General features: G+C 45.6%; 1 protein-coding gene across 1 annotated transcript in view; it reads right to left on the minus strand.

The window, feature by feature from the left end:
• The window catches only part of Satb2 (SATB homeobox 2), a 165,348-nt gene that overhangs the window by 85,798 nt on the left and 54,827 nt on the right, over positions 1-24,723 (minus strand). Inside the window, exons 5-7 of the mRNA XM_038315450.1 lie at positions 9,493-9,619; positions 8,299-8,422; positions 1,201-1,303 (exon numbers count right to left, since the gene is read on the minus strand). Of these exons, the coding sequence (XP_038171378.1) occupies positions 1,201-1,303; positions 8,299-8,422; positions 9,493-9,619 (354 nt within the window). The remainder of the gene's footprint in view (positions 1-1,200; positions 1,304-8,298; positions 8,423-9,492; positions 9,620-24,723) is intronic.

The raw sequence follows: 24,723 nt of genomic DNA on the forward strand, positions 1-24,723 counted from the left end.
TCCATCAGCCGAGAGCTCGCTTGCCCAAGGGCAATCTTGTAAACAAGCTCTCCGACACTCACTAGCCTGAAGTATTGCTTTGATGCTACCCTGTCTCCCTTGAGGAAGCCTGCCAATAATGAAGCTCAATTCATCCTTCATGTCTACCCACCCACCGAACCATCATGTGGCCCTCGAAGGGGGTAGCGAGCTGACCCCAAGACGGAGAACACCTCCACTACAGCCTGATGGGCAGCGTCACCGTCAGAGACTGGTGTGGCGCTCAGACATCAACACCAGTGTCACCAAAAGTACCCCAAATATCAAAGACTAGTCACATTCACCTTCACTGGAAAGAATGAAAAGATTTCTACATTAGCATGCTTGCAAAGGTAAAATAACACTAATATATTTAAAAGGCTGGGCGGTCTAAATAGCATGATATTTATTATGTAAAAGAACTGTGTTTTCAAGGCTACATATAATTTCTTATATATTATGTCTAGTCTTACTACTATTATTATATCATAGCTGTTAGTTATTTAGGATTGATTCTATATTAATATTCTCTTATCTAGATACTTTCATTTCTAATGGTTAGATGAAGATGTTGAAAGCTTGCTGAGATTAAGTGATTTGACCAAGTTCACGGAACTTAGCAAGTTAAAGGTTCAGATCTGAGTTCAAATATGCCAGACCACAGAAAACTTACCTTACTCCTCAAGGTTTGTCTCCAACAAACACACTGATACCCTATTTCTAATACAAGCTTTCCTGATGCTTTGGCAGTCTTTCTACTTGTTGACCAGGAATCAAATAATCAGTGTTATGTAACTTGGAATAAAGCTTCTAAATAAAATTCAAAGATTTTGCTGAAAAACCACGAAGTTGATAGATTACACTAAAACTTTTCCTTGTAGCCCGACTACCATCTTACTTTTAAGGGTTGACTTTTATGACAGAAATGTTATGAATCTTACCTTCATAAATACTTATGTATGTGTGCATGTACACACACACATGCATACACACATACATGTATACACACATGCATGTATACACATACATGTATACACACATACATGTACACACACATGTATACACACATACATGTGCATATATGATAAACAACGGTTGCAGTTAACATCCATGTCAAAAAACCAACAACTTATCACCCTGAGGATCTACAAATCGGCTTTAAAAACAAGAAACGGAGATTACCTTTAATCTTCTTATACTTTTTATACCATCTCCCAAACTCTTGGCACTTGGTTGCTGACACATTGGCATAGTACGTGCTATTTACAATGGATGAAATCATACTCTGAAAAGAAGGGGGAAACCAGTTAGTTTTCATAGACATGAATAGCCCTCTTTTTAAAGACAAGAAGGGACACACCACAGCCTACTGGTTTCCTTTGTCTTTTAAACTAAAAGCGAGAACTCCTCTGTAGACTAAATCATTAATAACAACCGGGATGGCCTGAGCTCCCTGTCCCTCAAGTATACTTGCGTAATAGCGGTAATTCCTAAAATATAAAAAATTAAAAAAAAAAAAAAGCCAAGCCTCAAGTGCCATCAAACATGGAGGAAGCAGGACGTGCAGATTAAATGCAGAGGGAGGGACTTGCTGAGGCTGCTGAGCCACAGCACAAGGTGACATCGGCTGCTCCAGCATCCTCCACCCAGATAATGCTTTTCAGATGTCTCTGCTCCTCTTCCAACTGCAACAAGCTCACGCAGCCAAGATTCTGAGAACATCCGTGCTACGCACTGCAGAACAACGTTTAGGGAAATAAGTTAAATTAATATAATTTATAGAAACGTGTGATTATCACTTGTGTGAAAATTCACCAAATGAAAAACTCGACAGTGCTATTTTCGAGCCGGGGGAAACCGAACCTAACACTTCGGCTGTGTTTCAACCAAAAATGAGTCGAAGCTAAAGCTTTCTGAGCGCCCACATTCGTGAGGGTTCCCACTCTTCCTCCCCTCTCCCCTCAGAGTTGTTGGTCCCTGGGGTTAGAGGGAGCATGGCCTGATGCAGCACTGGGACTTTTCCGTTTTAATTGCGCATCTTGACTCGAATGTCCTACAGAGAGACACCTCCTGGCGGTACGGTATGTCCGGGCCAACTCATACCTGCACCGTATGTCCATTTTATAAAGATTTGATTTCTCGAAATGCTGCATGCCAGCAAATGAACATGAACACTCAAACGACCCTAACGACTTTCATGAAGCTTGAGACCATGCCTTTAAGTCTTGTCTGTTTCCAAAATGTCATCCCCAGATGACATGGAAGAGTTCAGGCCAGCTTAGAACCTCTGCTGACATTTCCATTATGTGACGGACATAAAGAGGATGACAATGGTCTTAGCGGGAGGTTCAACTCCGGCAGACAGACCCTGCGTTTAAAAGGTCAGAATCACCTCCCTGATGCAGAGGTGGAGGAAGGAGTCTCTAATCCAACCCAAAGAAACCTCTTGGCCTTTTCTACACGGCAGACGGCTAGCCTCCCTGAGTTGATCTCTAAGGGAAGGTGGTACGGGGAGCTCCGCACTGAATCAGACCACACTGAATCAGACCACGCAGCCCAGCAGCACCAGCGTCTCCTAAGACTTGGAAGGCCTGACCCACTCCCTGGAGACTCTGCCTCAGCAAGGCCTGCTGTGTAACCACATAGAGCTGTGCAGTACCAGCTGCACCAGCTCCCTCTCTGGACTGAGATCCATTTGCTCTTCCTAGACAGTGGGACCTTGAGGAGAGCGACTACTGCTATCTCCGGTCCCCCCTTTTCCTTCTACTTCGTGTCTCACGTAGTTCTGATGTGGGATATCTGAGTCATTGAAATCTAACACACGACGGGACCGGGATGAAATTCCGAAATACCAAACTGAAATGTCATAATAATAGAACTTCTAACGTGAAAGCTACCTAATAGAAGCTGCCTGTCACCGCCACACGGGGTGTGAACTCCTAAACATGGGCTTACAGTCTCGTTCTCTCGTAATGAACGTTGTCTTCTGGGAAGGCACAGGACAGTCAGCCCCAGGAGGAGTCAGAGCTGTGCTGCTTCTCACAAGCTGGTCTAGAAGGAGGCCAAGGACTTCCTAGAGCTACCTTTAACTCTTGCTGGCCCAGAAGGGGAGGCTGTAGCCCAGATCACTTTGAACCCAGACATTCCCTAGCTCCCTAGCTCTCTAGCCTTCCTCTGGACCCTGCTCCAGCTACCCCATGGTGAGCCTCTGTGGAGAGGCAGGGAAGAGGTCCCCCTCCCTGGCTCCACCACTGGGAACCAAAACTCACACAACTTCAAAAAGCGGGAGGCTGGGCACCTAATTCAGTCAAGCTCTCCTCCCTAGATGATGGCTGTATATCCCTGCTGCTACCAAACACAGGATAGATTTCAGTCCTAAACTGAGCAAAAGAATTGGGTAGCAAAAAACAGACCCTCCCTGGCTAATGGAACCTGGAAATAGCAGAGTAACTTCATTGAGTTTGAGGTACGACTATTACTATCAACTCTCTGCCTAGGATATACTCAGTAGTTCTACAGGTAAGCTGTTACACACGTGAGACCTTAAAAACACGGGTGGGTACATACCACGTGGGATTATCCCACTTCCCACATGAATATCTTCTAAACCTCAATGAGACCACCGTATTCTCGTGGCTTGAGTCTGAAATCATGGGATCCTGAGGCAAAGCCTGGGCTGGTGGTGCCAGGTCGTCCCTACCGCTGGAGGTGCCGCCGGTATTCTAGGGTTTCCGCACTCGGCTGGTGATGCACAAAGCGATAGCATCTTAAACCAGGGGAGGTAGTGAAGGCAGAAAGGGACGAGTATTGATTAAACTCGTTCCCACCTCCCCCTGACTGTACACTTCTCTCCTTACTGCCCTCCAGGCTGTGTGCGGTTTCACAGTTCATCATTTTCTCTGTTTACTGCTCGTCCCAAACGACCCACACAGCTGGAGTCTCCGGACCCCCCATGTCTTTTTGGAAAATGGGGGAAGAGCTCCGTCAACCTCTTCAACCCAGGATGCAAGCAACACTGGAATAACCATGTTACTGCGAAGCAGCGTGGATGAAGATAACCCGGGAGACGTGTGTATTGATATTTCTAATGTTGAAAATGAACTGTCTTCTTGGGGCTGGTATTAACATGGCTCTGCTTTTGCAGAGCGCGCCTGGCTTGTCTCGGCAGTGGGTAATGGGCGAGGTGAGATGAGGAGCCTTCCTAACAGATGCCGGAGCAGCCCCCATGCCTATTCGACTTCCACATAGCCTAAGGCTGTGCACGCAGCCTCTGGTGCATACGCTACATAAACAGCGATTGTAGGTACACCTATTTTATGAACAGCACTGTGTATTTCATAAATCAGAAGGCTGAAAATACCTTTCCAGCTCAGAAACACTTGAAAGCTTTCAGAGTTCTTTATGATGGATATGAATTTTTAAATATAAAGATTCATGTGTGGTATTTTGTAGTCCAACTTAGCCTTACACATGGTTTGCTGCTTGTACTTGGAAGTAATTTTTTTTTAATGAGAGATGGGAACATTGGGATTATTACAGGTGTAATATCATGCCTGGTTTTACATGGGTTTGGGGGGAAGGGACCCCAAACTTGTATGGCAAGAACTTTTTTACACCAAAATATTTTCCCAGCACTGAATCTTTTCCATAAAATGAGTTACTGTTTGCTGGGCATGGTAGCACACACCTTTAATCCCAATGGAGGTCCAAGACAGCCTGGTCTGCATAGCAAGTTTCAAGAGAACCAGGGCTACACAATGAGAACTCGTCTCAAAAATATTAAAAATAAATAAATAAGGTATTTTGGAGATTCGAAATATATTAGAATTGTTTTAGCTCCTCCAAAACCAAATAGCTGATTTGAAATTACTCTAATCCAAGTGCAAGAGAACTGGACATAGTCAACACAATGACGTGCCATGGAAGGGTGCTCTGCTCCGCGGGAGACAGCACAGAGAGCAGTGGCCCCAGAAGACTCTAACGGAGCAGAAAACATCTACCTCCCAGAGACATGCTTCTGTAACTAAATGTGCCATTCCTGTGTGTTTGCGGTCACACTGGGGCAGATAAACCTACTATACTTCCAGTCCTATAAAAATATAGCACAAACTATATTAATATACAGTGTTTGGCAATGATCACAAACATACTAGTTTATGCAAATACTATACTGTTCTCCTCTTCCTGTTTTAGAGTGTGCTCTCTTGATACAGAAATTTGTGGAAAGTCGTATCCCGTGCTACAACTGCAGAGCCTTTACGCCCAACTCACATCCTGCATCCCTTGATTGCATCTGAGGCCACACTGAGTGACTATGACCTCCCCATCTAGATTTTTGTGAGCACACTCTGTCCACATGACAATGAAATCATCAGAAGGCTCGTCTCTCAAGATGAATCTCCATCGTTAAGGGACACATGACCAGCTATACTTATTTTAGCTAGATTGCCATGGCTAAAAATAAGTTTGCTTTTAGCTACCTGGGAAAAATTTTCAATGTGCTTGTTTTTTTTTTTTAACTAGCCCAGGCAACAGATGTCACACCTGATTATAAGTATGGATTAATTGCCAAACTTAGGGCTTAGAGACTCAAAATGAGAACGCTCATTGGCCAGAATTAGGAGTCCTGGGAAGTGCCACAAAGAAACTCCCCTGCGTGATCTCCTGCTTACACTCACGGCCCCCCCCAAGCCCCGCCCTCCTACTCTTTTCCTTCACTTAGATTTTTAATTGCATTTGTGTTTCTTTATTTAGCTTGTGTTGAGGTGTGTGCATCAGTGAGCACATGGAGGTGAGAGGACCATTTCAAGGGTCCAGTTCTTCCCTCCTGTCATGTGTGCCTTCAGGCTTGGCGGTAGGCACCTTTACATGCTAGATCCTCCCATTGGTCCTCGTGGTTTCGAGCATTAGTGGAGGTCGGTGTGGTAGCACCCATGTGGAATCCCAGCACAGGAAATGGGGATATTGAAAAATGAAGGCCGCTCTCCTTCACATAGCACATTTGAGGACAGCCTGAGCTACCTGAATTTTGTGTATGGGGTGGGGGTATGGGCATAGTGGTACATGCCCGCAGTCCCAGCGGCATTAGAATTTAGAGGCAGGAGGACTCTATAAGTTCAAGGCTAGCCTGATCTATATATAGCAAATCCCACAGCAGTCAAAGCAAGGCTATGAAGTGAGACCCTGTCTCTCAAACATAATGGATAAGCCGTCCGGATAAGCCATGACTACTAGTCCTTCATGAATGACTCAAGGAATTTAGAACTCCAGAAATGGAAGAGACCTAAAGGCATTCTAAACGTTCATAGAGGTGGGCATGTGACACCCCTCTCTAATCCCAGGACTCAAGAGGGAATCACCACATATCCCGGGGCAGCCCAGGCTACACAGAGAGAGCGTGTCTCCAAACAAAAACAAACAATGGGAAACAAGAAGAGATTAACATCCACACTCAGGTCACTATTTACGACACATTCGGAAAGACAGGGTCCTCAGAGCCCGCCTTTCTCCCAGACTGAAAGATGAAATGATCAGACGGCCTTCGCCGTGCTCCTACTGGCAGGGCGGGGTTGGCTGGTGGGAATGGCAATGTGATCCTTAGGGTTGCCGAGGTGGCGATACATAATGTATCTGCTAGGAGAGAACATCTAAAACCCAGTGGATGACAGCGTTCTACTAGTAATATGCTCCGTGGGAAGAGGTTGGTGTCCCCTGCTGCCCTAGGTTCTCTGCAAGGGCACGAGGCAGGCAGTGAGTGACCCGCCTCCTCTTTGTTCTCCCGTCCTATAAAATTCGTTCAGCATCCGTGAGTGGCCTTCTACCATCTTCCCCAGCTCCACTTGTGTCGGGATGGAGACTACACAAATCCATAGACAGAAGGGAGAAGTTACCAGTGCCCGTTGAGAAAGAAGAATGGGGAGTTATTGCTCAGAGTTACAGACCCTGTCTGGAATGACAAACAGTGTAGAGAGACAGGGGTGACGGTTGCGAATGCACTCAATACTGTTCACCTACAGATTTAAAAGAGTTGAGAGACTAACTAACCTTCTTTCAGATATTTTAACACACACGCATGCACGCAACCAAACTTCCATCAAGACACCCTAGCCCAGTGGAAGGTGTGTGGCTTTGAAGATGATGTGTCTTCCCTTCTGACTTTCGGGTAACATGGCTGTCTGTACCATCAGCCCTCTTGGCGGTCATCAGATGAGCAAAAAGTAGACCGAAAATCAGCTCTACTGATTTAAATGAACCAAACTCTCAAGACCCGAGGTTTCATCGTCAAAAACAAAGAGTAAATAAGACAGCGGAAGCTGTGTGTGTAACACATTCTGCTTTGTAGGGACAGTCTATCTGACTGGCTAGATTCGGTGACTCATGAAGACATCAGGGGATGAGGAAGAAGCTATCCCAGTTTAAGCCTGCTTAGAAAGGTGAGATAAAACTTAAATACCCAGACACACAACAACAACCTGTACTTCCCCAGCAGCCTCACCAGACAGACTAGTTAAATCATGACTTCCTTTAAATACACAGGCTGCAACCGTTGCCTCTTCGTGGATTTCTCCACTCCTCTTTTCTGTCTTCAGCATTTCTTTTGTAAATTATAGGCCACTGGGATGTTCAAGAAAACATATGCCAGCCACTGGAGCCTTTATATAACATGCAAGTTCCAGCAGGAAGACTAAATATGGCTTAGCTTTGGTTCCTTGGAGCACTCCAGCCTCTTGCTTTCATGGTTCTTTTAGGGTATGATCATTAAAAATGGGGAGGGGGGGATTGCCCTTGTTTTGAGTGATGCATTTCTGTGTGGTAACTATTTAAAAACAAAACCAGAACTACCCTCTACAAATGTCTCTACCGTAAAGATCAACATCTAACTACCAAACAGGGCAGAGGATGCTTCAATCACACCAAGACGTAAAGGTTGGGCATAGCGACCCACCCGGCAGAGGAAGTAAAGAGACCGCCAGGAATGTCAACTTCGGAACTGAGGTCCGGTACGAGGTCTCAGCCTGTCACTTAACCAGTAGAAGAGGTTTCCACATGAAACTCAAGCGACTCCCTGTGTCACGATGGACACGCTACGCCGTGGGAAAGCTGATGAGTACGTGTGACCAGTGTTCCCAGACACTCACTGACTTAAAGCCACTGGGAAGCCATCCCCAAGATGATGACTTTTACCCTGAAACAGAAAGCACCCCCCTCTCCATGGGCCCCGGAAACGCAGTGTGATCGCAGAGACAGAGCATAGAAGATGCCCCCGGAGGAGACACTGACCTGGGAGAGAGGGCATTCTTTGGCTAATGTGCTCTGATTCATCTCTTTGAGCAGTTCCTTTAAGGCATTGCGGACCGTGGCGTGGTTCCACTGCTCCGCAGGCAAGTCTTCCAACTTCGAACAACTGCAAAACAGGGCAAGAGTGAGCAACGGGCGATCCTCCGCCACGGTCCTGGCTGCAGGGGACACACGGGTCCCATGCCAGTGCCACAGCACGACACTGAGGCTTCCAAGAGAAGGAAGGGGAGCAAGCGTCCCTTCTGTGGTCTTCCTTCTGTAGACTTCAGTAGACCCCAGCAGGGGAACCCCCCATCCTGACAGCCCATGAAATCTGCCACCGTGCTGTTTCTAAACATCAGCTCTTTAGAAGCCCTGGTGAGATGACACAGCACTGTGGGGGTGGCTTTCCCGGCACACATTCATTGTGGGTCTTCCTAAGGTTAAATGCACACTCCCATCAAAGCCAAAGCACAAAGGCTCAACTTCCCCAGAAAAATTCAGAGAAGCTACTTTCCCAGTCAAAATAATAATGATGATGATGATGATGATGATGATGATGATGATAAAAATAATAATGATAATAAACTTTTAGAAAAGACTCTATAGAGTTGCTAGAAAAGACTATAAAGTTGCTAGAAAAGAATATAGAGGTGATGGGTCTCTGCTAAAGCAAAAATGCACTTTTAAAAAATCTTACACTGAAGGACCCCATTGCTTAAGGCACAACTTGCAGACAGTTTTGAGGGAAAGGGTACGGAGAGCCTCTAGAAGCTGGGAGGTGCACAGAGTTCTGGATCCCACTACAGATCACGGGTTGCCTTTCATTGAGTGGCCACCCCAGAGGGAAAGAGACCTCTAAGGCCGTGGAAGAAGAAAACTCTCAGCCATCAGAGGATTGGATGCTTCAACTCTGCCGTTGGCTTCTGAGAAAGCCCAGAGAAGCCACGAGAAGCAGGGCTGTGCAGAGCCCTCTTTCCCCTGCCCTAAAGACTTTTAATGATTTATCAAGCAGCCCCTGGGTGACAACCAGTTGGAATGTGGACTATAAAGATACCCAGGGCAGCACCTCTTGCTCACCCCCCCCCCATTCACCTGCTGTCTGGAAATAAAGGGCGACAAACTGATCTCCACAGTGAATCTGAGATCCACACAGGGGCTCTGCGAGGAAGCAGACAGACGCTCCGACATACACACCTTTGTAATTGGATCTTCAACGTCACGACGTGATAGACGTCTTGAAGCATGTCTGCCACGGTTGCGTCAGGGGCGTCTGTCACATAACTGAGTGGGAGGGGGTTCCACCTCCCCAGCTTGATTATTCCTGTACAGGGAAGAGAAACACAATAAACATATATCTGCTATGTGTTAAACCCTTCCACAGTGTGTTCAACATCAAGAAGGTCGTCCAATGGTCAACACTTAATGCCCACTCTGAGAATCAACAGGCAATGAAGCATTCTTTTCTGGCTCCAACTGAGTTAGTGAACTATGTGGGGTAGATAAGGCATGGGAAGGGTGAGGTTTAGCCATAGACAACTGATTCTTCTATGTTTCTCTGTGCCTTGAATTACTTAGAAAACCATACGGATATTTCCTTTCTCCAAAGTCTTGTTTCACAGTCTAACTTAAGACTAATGCTAAATATACAAGATGGCTGATTTCATAGACAAAAAATAAAAAATAAAAAAAGCAGGCTTCACCTAAATATAAGACTTGGTTTTGAATTGAACAAGGAAACTGCTGTGTAGGCTCCATACTCTGTCACACTCTGAGTGTGGTGTGACTCCCAGGGGCACACAGCACCGGCAGCCCCCGGAGCAGCCTCACCTTGCCTTCTGGTCCACGTGTAGCAGATCAGAATAGCAAAGATGCCTTCAGCTGCCTCTTGGTTTTTATGCCTGGGTTCTTCTTAGAATGACAATGGCATCATTCCCTGTGGTTTTCCTGCTGTCTGTGGTAAGCCCGGGTGACAGACAGAACAAAGCTATCCTGGGCTAGCTGGGCCGCAAAGAGAGGTAACCCCTATTGCTGGAAGATTCAGGGGTACCCGGACAGCACGGGGAAATGCTGGCTTATTCACCAGATGGGCACCTCTGGTCTGGAGTGCGGGGCACCGAGAAACTTGATGAGGAAAAATAGAGACACTCATTTCACAAAGGACACCGGGCAACAAAATTTTTATTTCCGTGCTATGAAAACTCTGATGGTCCCCACCGGATGTCAGAAATTGCCACATATAAAAATGTTATGTTTTAGAGATAGAAGAAAAACAGTGTTTTTATTTTTCCTTTCAATAACACAGGTGAGTCCAACTACATTGTTCCTTTAAAATACATATATATTTTTTTATCATTGAAGAGAGAACACCTGTGCCGCCAAAGGTACTGTTAAGAGATTCCCAAAATGACTCTGGAGCTGAGAGGCAAAACTCGAAGGGTTAGAAATGACCTTTCTGGTGAGGGCCACGTCCTGTCCAAGACGGAAAGAAATGAACACGCAATGCCTGACATAATGCTTGGAAACAGGGAAGAAGCAGAACGAAAATATTAAAATGATACACTGTTTCAGTATTAAGACGTAACAATCTGCTCCCGAATGTGCTACACTGTAAACAGTGCCTGGACGCCGCCCCAGCTAGGCAGCGCGGCTCTCATTCATGGTGCCGTATGTCTCCAGTGCTGGCTCCTGGAGCCATCCTTCCCCTGCCAAGAAAAGCTGTTCTTCATGGGGGATAGCTTCCCTGACGTTTCCTCCCATGACAATGAAAAGTGCACAGCACGCAGCACAGAGGAGATGCGAAATGAGCATCCTTGGCCTGCTGGACAGCCACTCTGGAGAGGGCGGATCTGCCTCCGTCCTCCTCTTCGAGACAGGGCGTAACATGTCCGACCACCGCCTTTCTAAGAAAATCGTTGTGCGAGAGGATCACCCACAGGTTAAACATAAAGTGATCGTACCCTAAGGGCACACTGGTTTGATTACAAGAGAACAGAGGAGAGAACCGATGTCGGCTGTGTTGTGTGATGGGCACAGAGAAGGATCTGCCAGTCATTTGGTTACTGCGACTGGGAAGGTCACCTGTAGAAAAACGAACCCTGCAAACTTCCCGGCACGGTTCTCTGGGACATGCATCCTGCCGTGTATGTGACGCTGGTTCACTCCTTTTTATTTTTAAGGAGGATTCCACAGTGCAGCCAGACACAACCAAATATAGCTGCGTGACTTCATTTATATCAAACCCAAGAGAAGCAAGACTAATCTGTGGGAACAGAAGAGAGACTGAGCTGAGCAGGCAAGAAAATTCACTGGGAAGGGTTTGCTTGTCTGGGCTAGTGGCTGCATGAGTCTCAATTTGTCAAAATGCATCAAACCAGCCTCTTCATACGTATATTTTTATTGTATGTAAATGATGCTTGCCGGGCATGGTAGCAAATGCCTGTAATCGCAGTAAGTTCAAAGTCACCCTAGGCTATCCAGTGATTTCGAGGCTAGCCTGAGCTATATGGTAAGACTTTGTCACATCAAAGCGGGGGCCGTCTCAGTCAGGAAAACGCCTGCTGGGTAAGCCTGGGAACCCAGTTCAGATCCTCAGCACTCACACAAAGGCTGGGCACGGTGGTGTGTACCTACACCCTACCACGAGGACAGGGGACAGGCCAATCCCTGAAACTGCTGGCCGGCCAGCTTAGCTGGTCAGTGAGACTCACTGTAGACTCAGTGAGAGCCCCTGCCTCGGAAAATAAGGTGAGCGACGAAGGAAGACACACAACGTCTAACTGTGGCCTACAAGTGCGCTCGCACACGTGAGTAGATGTGCACATGCTCACACACACACACATATACATACATGCACACTGAACACACATGTGCGTGGCATGCATATACACATACAAACACACACATACATACATACAAAAATTGGGTATGGAAGCACAGGCCTGTAACCCCCCAGAATATGGAGAAATATCAAGAGTCCAAAGCTGGCTGGGCTTCATAATGAGACTCTATTTCTTTTTTTTTTTTTTTTTTTTTTTTGGTTTTTCGAGACAGGGTTTCTCTGTGGCTTTGGAGCCTGTCCTGGAACTAGCTCTTGTAGACCAGGCTGGTCTCGAACTCACAGAGATCCGCCTGCCTCTGCCTCCCGAATGCTGGGATTAAAGGCGATGAGACTCTATTTCAAAAACACCAAAACACACAAAAGGTTCTCCAGTATGTATAAAATAAATCATATTCAGCTTCCATTGGGGGGGGGTGTGCAGGAAGAAATAGACTGAAGACAGATCTCTCTGCAGAGGAGAACTCCCTCCCCTCCTTGATGAGCCAGAAGGAGACTTGTCCAAGCTGGAACCAGACACACAGATGCTTCACACCAATGGACACCACCACAGAGAGCATCTGTTCCAAGCTGGTTTCTACAGCTTCAAGGGAACCGAGGGTATGCGCCGTTCTCTCGGGCAATGGAGACAGCTCACGATTTTCCTTCTCTACACATGTAGAGGCCACAGAATCTCCTTAACTGTCTCCCTGGGGCAGAATAGCCGGAGTAGCTCTCTCTAGTGAGCCTTCCCTCCAGCGAGGGTAAGTGAGGGCGCTAATCCACTCTGGAAAACACTCTTTGGAACGGTCTCCCTCCCTGATTAAAACAAATGACAAAAATATTACTTAGAATAGTAGTCAAATGTTAATTGAAGAAATCAAACTGGGAAGCAGCATGCCGAGCAACTGTGAATGAGCGCGGGCTTCCAGGGAGATTGCTGCTGATCCACTGGCTTCTAATCATGTGACTCTAGCAATTACTTCATCTCTCCACGCCTCAAGCCGCTCATCTGTAAAATGGGATGAAAAAGTACTTCCCGTAAAGTGCATGCAAAGCCCTTAGGACAGAGCTTCCTAAGGAAAGGCTGGAGAGAAGCATGCACATTTCGGATGGTTCTGAACGCTTGCCTCAGTTCCTCCAGCACAGGCTGGCGATTAGCGGCAAGTTGAGAGTCAGTCAGTCTGTACCGACTTTGAGATTTGGGGCCCGTTGTTTCGTTCCTCCACATGCCAGCTTTCTTGTCTACAAAGTGGGGATGATGACCACGCCCGCCTTCTGCACTGCTAGGAGGCTTTCAATGCACAGGAATTACCATGTCATAACAAATGCTGGGGGGCGGGGGAATCTTTGCACATTTCTGAGTGAGGACATGAGAGCTAAGAACACCTAAGCAAAAAGACAGGAGACGAATGTCTCCTGGAGGAGGATGGGTGAGAAGAGGAAACCAGTTCACGGGAGTAAAGAATTTCTGCACCAGCTGTGATCAACTACAACTAGCAATGTCATTCCGGCCTTTGGGGTAGGATCACCAAATCCTGCGGGGGAGAAAAGACAAGAATATTGTCCTAGGCCCCCTAGAGACCGTTCCTGATTCAGAGTATTAGGGAAATCTCAATAATCCGAGCAGAATCACCAGGATACAGATGTTGCCTGTAACACTTCAGTCGAAGCTTCCTAACTCCAGAGTGTAAAGGAAGAAAAATGCTGATCTAGTTATTCTGACAGACAGGTGGGCATATGTGCATGTCCAGTCCGGCACCGGGTGGATCTTCAGCACCCAGAGACCCCTTTTCCTGTTCTGAATGGGCATCACACTCTGACTTTACCTAGAGCACTGATCTCCTGTAGCCACTTGTAGAATCTTATACGTTCTTCAGCTTCCAATCCAGGACAGGGACTAAGCAGTCATCCGACAGGGTCTTTGCTCAACACAGATGCATAAGAGAACCCATGCTTGGCTTGTGATTTCTATCACAATATTCTTTACAAGTGCCAAGTTTTCTTATTTGTTTTGGTTTGGTTTTTGTCTGTTTCTTTGTCTATTTTTGAGCCAGGGTCTGACTAGGATATAGCCCAGGTTTGCTCAAACTCATGATCCTCCTCACGAGTGCAGGGATTATAGATGTGAGCTACCACACCCAACACCAGGTGCTTTCTAGAACCATCTGTTCATCTTCAGAGAGTCATTGTTAAAAGTGGCTTTAAAAATCAGTGGGGACCAGCTTCATCAGACCGCTAGACCTTCCTCATCAGTCCTGCTGCTCTGAGCATGAGCCCCTGTGGCAATTCCCCAAGCCAGGACAAGTCCCTTGGGCAGGGCTATGTTCACTCACCATCATATGTCAATCAGGGCATTGACGTTTATTCTGAAAACAAGTAATAAATGATACCGATGCACAAATGGAAGGCAGAAGAGGCGGCAACACCTGGGAGGTCTCTGGGGAAAGCGGTCCCCGCAAGGGGCCACTGCAGACACCAACAGTATCCCCCAAGCCACCCCACTATTTCCAAGAAACACAGCATCTGCAAACATCCAGAGCACCCCGTATCCAAGAATACTGCAGATGCAGCTCCAAGGTCTTTGAATCACAAATTAGGGGCCTTTCTCTTGGAGCTGAAATTCATACGAATGTTAACACAATTGAGTCGGGCACAATGTAAATAAAACTGTTTGTATCCAGACAAATCTGTTCATTCTGAAATACAGAATGCCAATCCACTCTCTGGATAATGCATTCAGACCAAATAACAAAATGCAATTGTAGGTAAATGTCCCATTAGTGACATAAAATTAAGTTGGGAATGGAAGCAATTTTTGTCTAAAATTAAAAAGACACAACAATGGAAAAACCACTTGTTGGGTCTCCCAGTGTAATATCCTTCGGGAGTCAAAGGGGTGACGTCTCACAGGGGGCCGTCAACAGCCCCTGTGCTGGTGTCTTCAGTATTTTACCGGTTTTTAGTCTAAGAGAAACCACATACTCTGCTAAGTCCGAGCACAATTCCTGCCTTATATATTAACCTTTATATATTAATTTATATATTAACCTTTAATACATAAAAATTAACCTTTAATATATAAAAATCAGAGAGTGGGGGATACCGCCAACTATAACTGAACAGCATGGAATGAAAGATTTGAGGAAGCCATTAAAATAGCGATATACAGTATAACCAAGGGAACCTCACACGGGTTGGCATGCAGTACTGGTCACCCATGAAGGGAATGTTTCTCAGGTGTCTCTATGAATCACGAATATGCAAACATAAGCCAATGCATCTTGCATGGAGTTTGAGTCAAGAAGCTTCTTACTACTCAACACATAACTAAGTACAACTACATCCCAAATCAGCCAGGATGATACTTCTGCTCCTGTGCCTTCAATGCATGAACCATTGCATGCATGAAGGTTTGTGTCACGTCATCTGTGAGTACACGGAAGTTCTCACAGTGACGTGGAGCGATCTAGGAGACAGACGCATGCCACTGAGCAAGATAGCAAAAGCATCCTCGCGATTCTGCTCCACGGACAACTTTCTTTATTCCGGGTACGCCCTGATGCTAATTCCAAAACCAAACTGAAAACTCAACCTGAGGGGAAGAAATGAGACATTAGCTTTAATATCCAAAGGCTGGAGTTTATATATCTCATAACTGCCTGGAAAAGATCTCGGCAAGAGTGTCAATAAAAACTCCAGTCTCGGAATAACTAAGCCTTGGGGGCTTCTGCTTCTCGGTATTTCCACAAGACACCAACTGACGATGAGACCCTTGGACAAACGGAACTGATAGCATTGATTGCATCTGCTTACCCTCCTCCGAGCCACTGTGTGCCCACGCTCCAGCATATAATTTTCTGTTGTTAGGCTGTACTTTGCTAAAGAAACTAAAAGCTGTCTGTTCTATACAATAAGAACATAGAATTATTTATCCATAAACCAGTTCACATGAAATCGCTACCCAGCAGTATGTATTAATTCAGCTTGTGCTTCTAACCTGTGGCCTGACGATGGTGTATCATCATACTGGAGCAGGGAAATGTCATACGTTGTGGTTCATGTCGCTGAACCTGTGGTGGGATGATACCAGGTGCCGACAGAGAGAGAGAAGGCAAACAGAGAGCAGAAATGCCTTTCTTCTTCCTCACAGCTTAGCAGAACCCCAATGTAACTTACTGGAGCGGAACCTGCCTTCAACACCTTCCACTTTTAATTTTGAGGCGCTATACATCCCAACCACTTTGCATTCAAAGGAAAGGACATGGAAATGCAACAGCATTCTCCAGGCGTTCTGCTTTATTCGGCTGCCTTTGGAAGGTGCACAAATTAATGAAGCCTCGCCACACACTGGCCTGGGAGTCTGTATTTATAAACAAACGCCAAACAAAAACAAACAACTCCACCCCTCAGGATAAATGTTGAGGCTCTATAGTTATACGCATACACACATACATATACACATACATATATGTACACACACATATATACATTTATCTAGAAATCAACAGAACACAATGCACACATACACACGTGTTTACATGATTTCCATTCCCCACATACATTTGATCCACTTGCAACAGTCTGAGGATTGCTTGCCAAAGTTTTAATTCAGAAGGACATTAACCGAGGGGCTAGGGAGATGGCTCAGCCACTGAAAGCACGGGCTGCTCTTGCAGAGAAACTGGGTTCAGTCCTCTACGTCTACATGGTGGCTCACAACCATCTGTAAGTCCAGTTACAAGTGAGCCCCGGTCCTCTACTAGGCTCTGTGGGCAACAGACACGCATGTAGTGCACATAGATATATATGCAGGCAAACCACCCAGACGCACAAAATAATAATTTTGAAAACAGCTAACTGATTTTTTAAATCATACTAAGGAAAATTACAAGGAAGATTATTGGTATTTAAAAGCCAAAAATTAACTTTAGAGCAGTTCCTATAAGTAATAAACAGCATTTCTCAACTTTTTAGAAATAGCCAGCCCCCTTACAGTTCAACAACATTCTACGCACAGACACACACAAACACACATACATATACACACACAAACACACATACATATACACACACACAAACACACATACATATACACACAAACACACATACATATACACACACAAACACACATATATATACACACAAACACACGCACACACACACAAACACATATACATACACACACACAAACACACATGCACACACACACGTGCACATGCGCGCTCATACACACACAAGCACACACATACATATACAGTAGCATTTGGTGTCCTGTAATTCTATATGTGTTTTCACATTGTGCTACATAGAGATTTTGTCCCATGTAATAGACGCTGCCTCACATTTGGGAAACGTTATGTTACAACTCTGATTTTTATTAGGTTATTTAATATAAGCACTAAGTAACTAAGCTAAATTAATAAAGGCCCTGTTGCAGAGTGAAAGAGAGAGAGGAGGGGAAAAACAGGGCGAACAAAATTATTCCACAAATTAAATAAAACTTTCTGAAGTTGGCATTTTATAAACCTTTATTTAATTTTGAAAATTCCAATTCTCCTGAAAAACAGCCAAAATATCGGCCAGGCTATAAAAAAAATATGGTTGGCATTTAGTTATTTATTTCCTAAGAGCGCTGTTCAGAACCATCACACGGAAGAATAGCGCCAACGGGAGAAGTGTCGCAGGAACTTATTTGGGGGTCACTTCGAGCGCTGGCTAGGAATTTTTCATCTGTGATAGATTTTCTTATTATTGTTTCTAGCTTTAACAATTGTCTGTGAGAATTTCAAATTAAAGGACTAATTTTGGCAGGTAACACAAACAAGGACTCTTATTCTGGTCTCCCAATCATTCCTCCCCTTCCCTCCCCACCCCTCCCCTCCTCTCCTTCCTCCTTTCCACTTAGAAATACATTGGAATAAAGGTTTTCCCCCATCCCTATCTTCCTCCAACACCCCCAATAATCCAAGGCACAGGGAATGCACACTCTGTTAGACTTGTGCTTTTCAGAACATACTAGCTAGTGTCCCTGCATACTCTGGAGTAAGAAATACTCACTAAAGAGCTAAAAGGACTGCCATATTCCACATCTTAATTAATTGCCCATCATCTTCTCAGAGGGGAGCTAAGGGGCTTCAGTAGAGTTTCCTAAGGGTCTGGTGTTGCAGGCACTCCACTACCTGGCTCTGCAGACTTGGGAAATTTTATCAATTTGGTGCTTCCGATTACATATTCCAGAATAATCTTCAGGCATACTCTACTTCCCGCAGTCTCAGTCTACATGATGCCTTATCTTAAGGATGTCATCATGATGGCGTGTAAACTATCAAAGGAAAGGGGCCATAGGAAGGCAAGACGTACCTTCCTGTTATGCACCTGGCTGTCCAGGAGCTCGCTGTGTAGACCACACTGGCCTCGAAATCACAGAGCTCCTCCTGCCTCTGCCTCCCGAGTGCTGGGATTAAAGGTGTGCTCCATCATATCTGGCTATGTTGCACACTTTTATTCATGTCCCAACCCGACAGACGGCACGGTCTTTCACTAAGTAGTACGAGATGTGAGCGCAAACACGGACAATATCAGCGAAACTAACGAACGCTTTTGACACGGAGAGTGTTTGCTCTCGCTCCCTTCGGGGTATTCTAATGGTTTTTCACTCTCTGTGTTCCTGTATATGTACACAAGATGCACATCATGTATCCTATTAAGTCTTCTAGTGCCCATGATTCACAGGTCTCAGATACTTCACACTTAAGAGATGTCCAGACAGCTTCTTCATCTGCATTTTTTTTTTTTGGAAATGTCATATTCAGATACTGCGAAACAAAATTTGAAATACGCCACCATCATTTTAACGGCTATGGGAGAAGCCAAGGGACCAGTGCGTTAAGAGGTAACTCTCTCAGCAGACAAATGCTTCTTGCGCTGGATCAAAGGCAGACTTACAGTCACAACACACATGGCGGTGAATAATGATGGCAGCTCATATGAGCCCCACAGAATATCCAGGCATGTCAGAAATATGTCACATGAATTAAAGGGCAATTGGAGAAGGAGAAACTGAGATATCGGTCCTGGTTGCGCATATAATTAGACATGGCATTCGAGCCGAGTACCCTGTGAGGATCCGGGAGGAAGGAGAGGGGCAGAAACCAACTCTTCTTCTCCCATCTCAAGGATGCTGCTACTCAGGCTGGTCTCATCAAATGCGTACGAGCTCCGTTGTCACCCCAGATCAATTGTGAGCCTCTTTCTGGCCTGTGAAACTCAAGCCCTGTGGAGAGCACCCTAAGAGAGGCTGCTCAGAAGCCAGGCTTGAGAATCATTGCTTAGGGTTCCTACTTAAAATAAAAACAAAACAAACGAAAAACCAACATGGCCAGAAGACGAAGATCCATCCACAGGGTCTCGTTCTTCATTCACCAGCAAATCTGCTCGCTCCTGTGGGCTAGGACAAAACAAGGAAGCAGGAAGCAGCGCTATAGCTGCGAAGCAAGGTGGGTGGGGTTCACCTTCACTGTGTCTTTCTCCTCCTGCACTTGGCCTCGGCACGAATTGAATAAGCAATGCGGGAGGTTAAGGACGGTTTTGTATATACGAATAAACAGGGTTATGCCAATTTAACTTGTCTTAATAACCCTAGCCCTCCAACCACGAGGATGCCTGCAATAGGATGGATTTCAAGCCAACAAGGCCGTTCCGCTGAGAGGCAGCAGGAGGGGGGTCAGAGAGGTGACTTTGGCTGTGGCTCTGTATCTCCCGGAGCCCCTGTTCGCTTCGCTAAAACACGAGGCATTAAAAGCAAAAGAGAAATCAGATGAAACAAAGAAAGCCCCTGCGTGACTCACAAGATGGTGACCACAGCGGAAGAACACAACAAGTCAAACTGCACTGAACGTTATTACGTTGGGCCCCCAAGATGCCTCAGCAGGTCAAGACGCTTGCCGTCACATCAGACTTTATCTGATGCCCAGAACCCACGCACTGAAGGGAGCGAGCTGACCCTGTGGACTGTCCTCTGACTTCCATGTACATGTGACATGTGTTGTGACATGTGCGTGCACAAGTAAACAAATGCAAAAAAAATTTAGGAAATTATGAAGATCTGTCTGCACTGGCATTTGTGAATGCTAAGTTAACACAGAAGAAGGCACTTAGCTCTTGAGAATGTTTTCGAGGGAGAGTTGCCTTTCCTTAAGCAAAACGCTGAATATCCTAAAATGTCACCGGCTAGCACAACAATGTATCTAGCTGGCGTTCTGGTTTGCAAATGTCTTCAAAGGCTCATGGGTTGAAGGTTGAGTGTCCCCATCTGGTAAGGCTCCTGGGAGGTGGCTGGGTTGTGGAAGTGCTAACCCCACCAGCCAGGAGCACAGAGCTAAACAGGAGGCTGGGAAGCAGGGCCTAGTTAGGGTCTATATGTCACTGGGGCTTCCCTTGAAGGCCGTAGTTCCATAGCCTGCGCTGTCTGTTTCCAGGCTACCCTCAGGCGAGCAGCTCTCCTTCTCTGTAACGGTAGTCTTTTTTAACAGGCCTGAGAGCAACTGACCTGCTGCTGCGTGCGGACCAGACTCTCAGAAAGCCTCAGCCCAAATGAGTTTTTCTTTCATCTAAAGTCGGGTTCTTATGCGCTTTGTCACAGCTGGCTAACACACTGGAGTTAGCGCACGCCATCTGAGAGCAAAGTATCACCTGCCCTCGGCCGATGATCCTGGAGATCCGCTGCACTTACAGATGCCTTCCAAAAGGCAGAGAAAGGTCAGGGGCTGAGGTCCTCAAGCTGCATCTCACAGGCGATTCCCTGCACTACAAAAGCGATGCCCCAGGTGTCTCCCTGCAGCTGCAGCTCTGACACCCTCGACCAAAAGGCCTCCCAAGTACACGGGGTCCAACTATGGTGGCTTTGATTACTGTCGTTTGAAAGAGGCATTAAGCCTTCACATTTGACAATATTGAATAAAAACTCGACACTGAATTGGTTGGCTTGTCCTTCATTAAAATTCTACTTCGAAAAAAAAAATGGCAAGCACCCAACTTTATTTTTCTCAGGAAGGGATCTTTGATTTTTTTTTTCTTTGACTTTCTAAGTATAGCAGACAACTTCCACATCAGAATGAAGGTCTGCCAGTTGGTGAGCCAAACAATGGCACGTACATCAATCAGCAAAGGGAACATAGTTCAATCAAAAAACCAAGTGTCATTCGACCAACTGCACTGTTTACTACAAACTAAGAGTGTCTGGGGTAATTTGAACGAAAACGCCCCCCCCTTAGAGTCACAGGGAGTGGCACTAGTAGGACCTGTGGTCCTATCAGAGTAGGTGTGGCCTTGTTAGAGGAAGTGTGCCACTGGGAGTGAGCTGGGGGTTCAGATGCTCCAAGCCAGGCCCAGAGTCGCTCTCTCTTCCTGCTGTATGTGGATGCAGAGGTAGATTTCTCAGCTACTTCTCCAGCGCCATGGATACCTGCCCACTGCCACGCTTCCTGCCATGACAATAACGGACTAAACCTCTGACCGTAAGCCGGTCCCAGTTAAATGTTTTTCTTTATTTTTTTCTTTTTTTTTTTTTTTTTTTTTTTTGCTTTTCGAGACAGGGTTTCTCTGCAGCTTTAGAGCCTGTCCTGGAGCTAGCTCTTGTAGACCAGGCTGGCCTCGAACTCACAGAGATCCACCTGCCTCTGCCTCCCAAGTGCTGGGATTAAAGGCATGCGCCGCCACCGCCCGGCAAATGTTTTTCTTTATAACAGTTGCCGTGGTCACGGTGTCTGTGCACAGCAACAGAAAGAACCCTAAGGCAGTGACACTACCTGAAGAAACTGAATTGTGTTCTCTACTTTAAAACTGCTAGCTACGTGGTGCTGCCCAAGAGATTCCCTGACGTTAGCAAAAACGGTAACGGTTATTAGGACACGTATTCTCAGATCTACAGCACTAGATGGGATAAAGTGTTCATAGCCCTCTACCCAACCGTCTCTGCTCCTCAAAGTCCTTCCTGTGGCCTACACATGAAAATACATCTGATTCATAAAGCACAGCTGAGATTGAGGAGCAGAACTCTCAAAACCTTCCCATTATTAACTAATAAATATAAATATATGAACCCACTTTTGTCCACCGGGGACGCCTACGGAGACACTCTGTCCTTCCCTGTGGTGACAGTGTCTAGGAGGACGCCTATGAATATGCCTCTCTATTGCCGAGTGCCAGCATTGAACAGCGAGGTCTCCCTGCTCCCCCGCAAGGGCAGGCTCAGACTCTCCCGGCAGCGAGGCTTAGTTAGACTTTAAAAAATAATCTGATGAGCTGAAGGCAGGAATGTATGTGGTAACCTCAGCAACTGACAAACCAAGGCAGGAAAAGCACTAGCTCAAGACTAGCCTGGGCTACATAGTGAGACCCGTTCTCAAAAACACACAAACTTTTAAATATAAAGTTAAATAAATTAAAACAAAAACTGACAGAGAAAGGAAGAGGAAATTTATGTGAGAGCTGACACTGTAGAAGTAGGCTGGGGAGCCAGGCAAGAGCTAACGGGTCACATGGATTTCTTTTTCATTTTGCTTTAATTCAACCATCCTTAAAATACCTAGAATGAAGCCGGGCGGTGGCGGTGCACGCCTTTAATCCTAGCCCTTGAGAGGCAGAGGCAGGCGGATCTTTGTGAGTTCGAGACCAGCCTGGTCTACACAGTGAGTTCTAGGACAGTCGGAGCTACACAGAGAAACAAAACAAAAAACCAGAATGGTGTTCCACCTTTATTCTAATAACAAACTATTATCAAGCTGCCCACCTCTCAAAGGAAGGAAAGCAACAAGCCTACTTACATATTTAGTCATTCACACTCCTAACTGGAAAACAAAAGAGGACACACTTACTCTCACTTCCTACTACTGCGCGTGTGCGCGCGTGTGCGTGTGTGTGTGTGTGTGTGTGTGTGTGTGTGTGTGTGTGTGCACGTGTGTGCGTGTTACTTTTGCTGCTTTAACAAACACACCCCATGATTCATGGAGATGAAAACTCGGGAACAGCCCCCACCAGCATCTTGCTTTTCCACGTGCCTCGTCCTTGTGAGAGGATGGGACCTGCTGGGCCCAAATCTGTCTTCTCCTCATTTTCAGCTGCACAGTGTTCTTTGCTGTCCTCATCTTACACCAACCCCTCAAGAAATGGAGCGTTTCTTTGGAATTCTCATGGAATTCTATGTTGTTCCGCAAGAAGAAAGTAGTCAACCAAGGTACCCATAACCAAAATCAAACGGACGCGAACCAGAAATAGAGCGGTCGTTAATTTTTAAGTACTTATGTAATATTTCATACAACTCCTGGTCAGTTAAATTCACGTAAGCGAAATGCTGTGGACACCTCTTTATTAGTCTGTGGTTCTTACACGTGTGGCTGCATCTCGAAAGCAGTCAGTCTATCGCGGACGGCTTTATCTCTCAAGTACAGCCATGTTTCTCTGATCCTGACACTCAATAGAGGCAAAAATGAAAATACAGGAACCTTGCGCAATGCTACTGAGACATGAGCATGTTCTGGGAACTGTGTGAACCAAAAAGGTTCGCAAATTTCATTCCCAGTTTTACTTATGCAATATGAAATTTCAGAACTTAATTTATATTTTTCCAAATAAAGGAAAGAAATAAGAAACAAAAGCTTTGCCGTTCTTACTCATCCTAAAAAGTTACTTAATAACATGACATTCGGTTGTGTTGCTGCCGAATTATAACAATGCTTATAATAAGCCAGAAAGTGGAATTCTTTCATTCATTCATAAACCACTTTGAGAACCAAAGTATGTGATGGTTTCATAGTGTATCTGGGACAAAATTGCTTCTCTCTTGGATATCCAGGATCTAGTGCTGTGGGGCAATAGTCTATACCCTGTCAATTGTATTGTAAGAAAACGCTGATTGGCCAGTAGCCAGGCAGGAAGTATAGGCGGAACAACCAGGCAGGAAATGGAGGCGGGGCCATGAGAACAGAGAATTCTGGGAATAGGAAAGCTATTCTGTAGTTCTTACCCAGACACAGAGGATGCAAGATGTGACTGCCTCACCGAAAAAGGGACCAAGCCACGTGGCTTACACAGACAAGAATTATGGGCTGATATAAGTTATAAGATGAGCTACTGGGCCAATCAGTTTATAATTAATGTAGACCTTTGTGTGATTTCTTTGGGACTTAATGACTGTGGAAACTGGGCAAGACAGGGACCAGGTGGGACAGACACCTCAGTCAACAATCTAAAGTATGCCAACTGTCTGCTTCTTGTTACTTGGTGATCTAAAAGTAATTTGGGTTACAAATTCACATGAGATACATTCAGGTTAAATGTCTATCAATACTGACCATGGGCTGAATTTGGATACCTGACAAAACTCGTCACTTTCCGTAACTCTTCACACACCCACCCAGACCTGGGGAGGGGCCCCAACTCTATCTCTTGGAGGCTTCCAGTCTCAGGTTAGTTCATAAAAAAAATAAAATAAAATAAAATAAATTTTTTCCCCACAAATTGCAATCTTTCTCAAATTACTTCTATAAAATACATTCTAACAGAGTCTAAAACAAGAGGGTGGGGATTCTTGTTGTCTCTACTATCTTTTT

This window comes from Arvicola amphibius, chromosome 18, assembly GCF_903992535.2.
Source record: "Arvicola amphibius chromosome 18, mArvAmp1.2, whole genome shotgun sequence".
Taxonomy (NCBI): Eukaryota; Metazoa; Chordata; class Mammalia; order Rodentia; family Cricetidae; genus Arvicola; species Arvicola amphibius.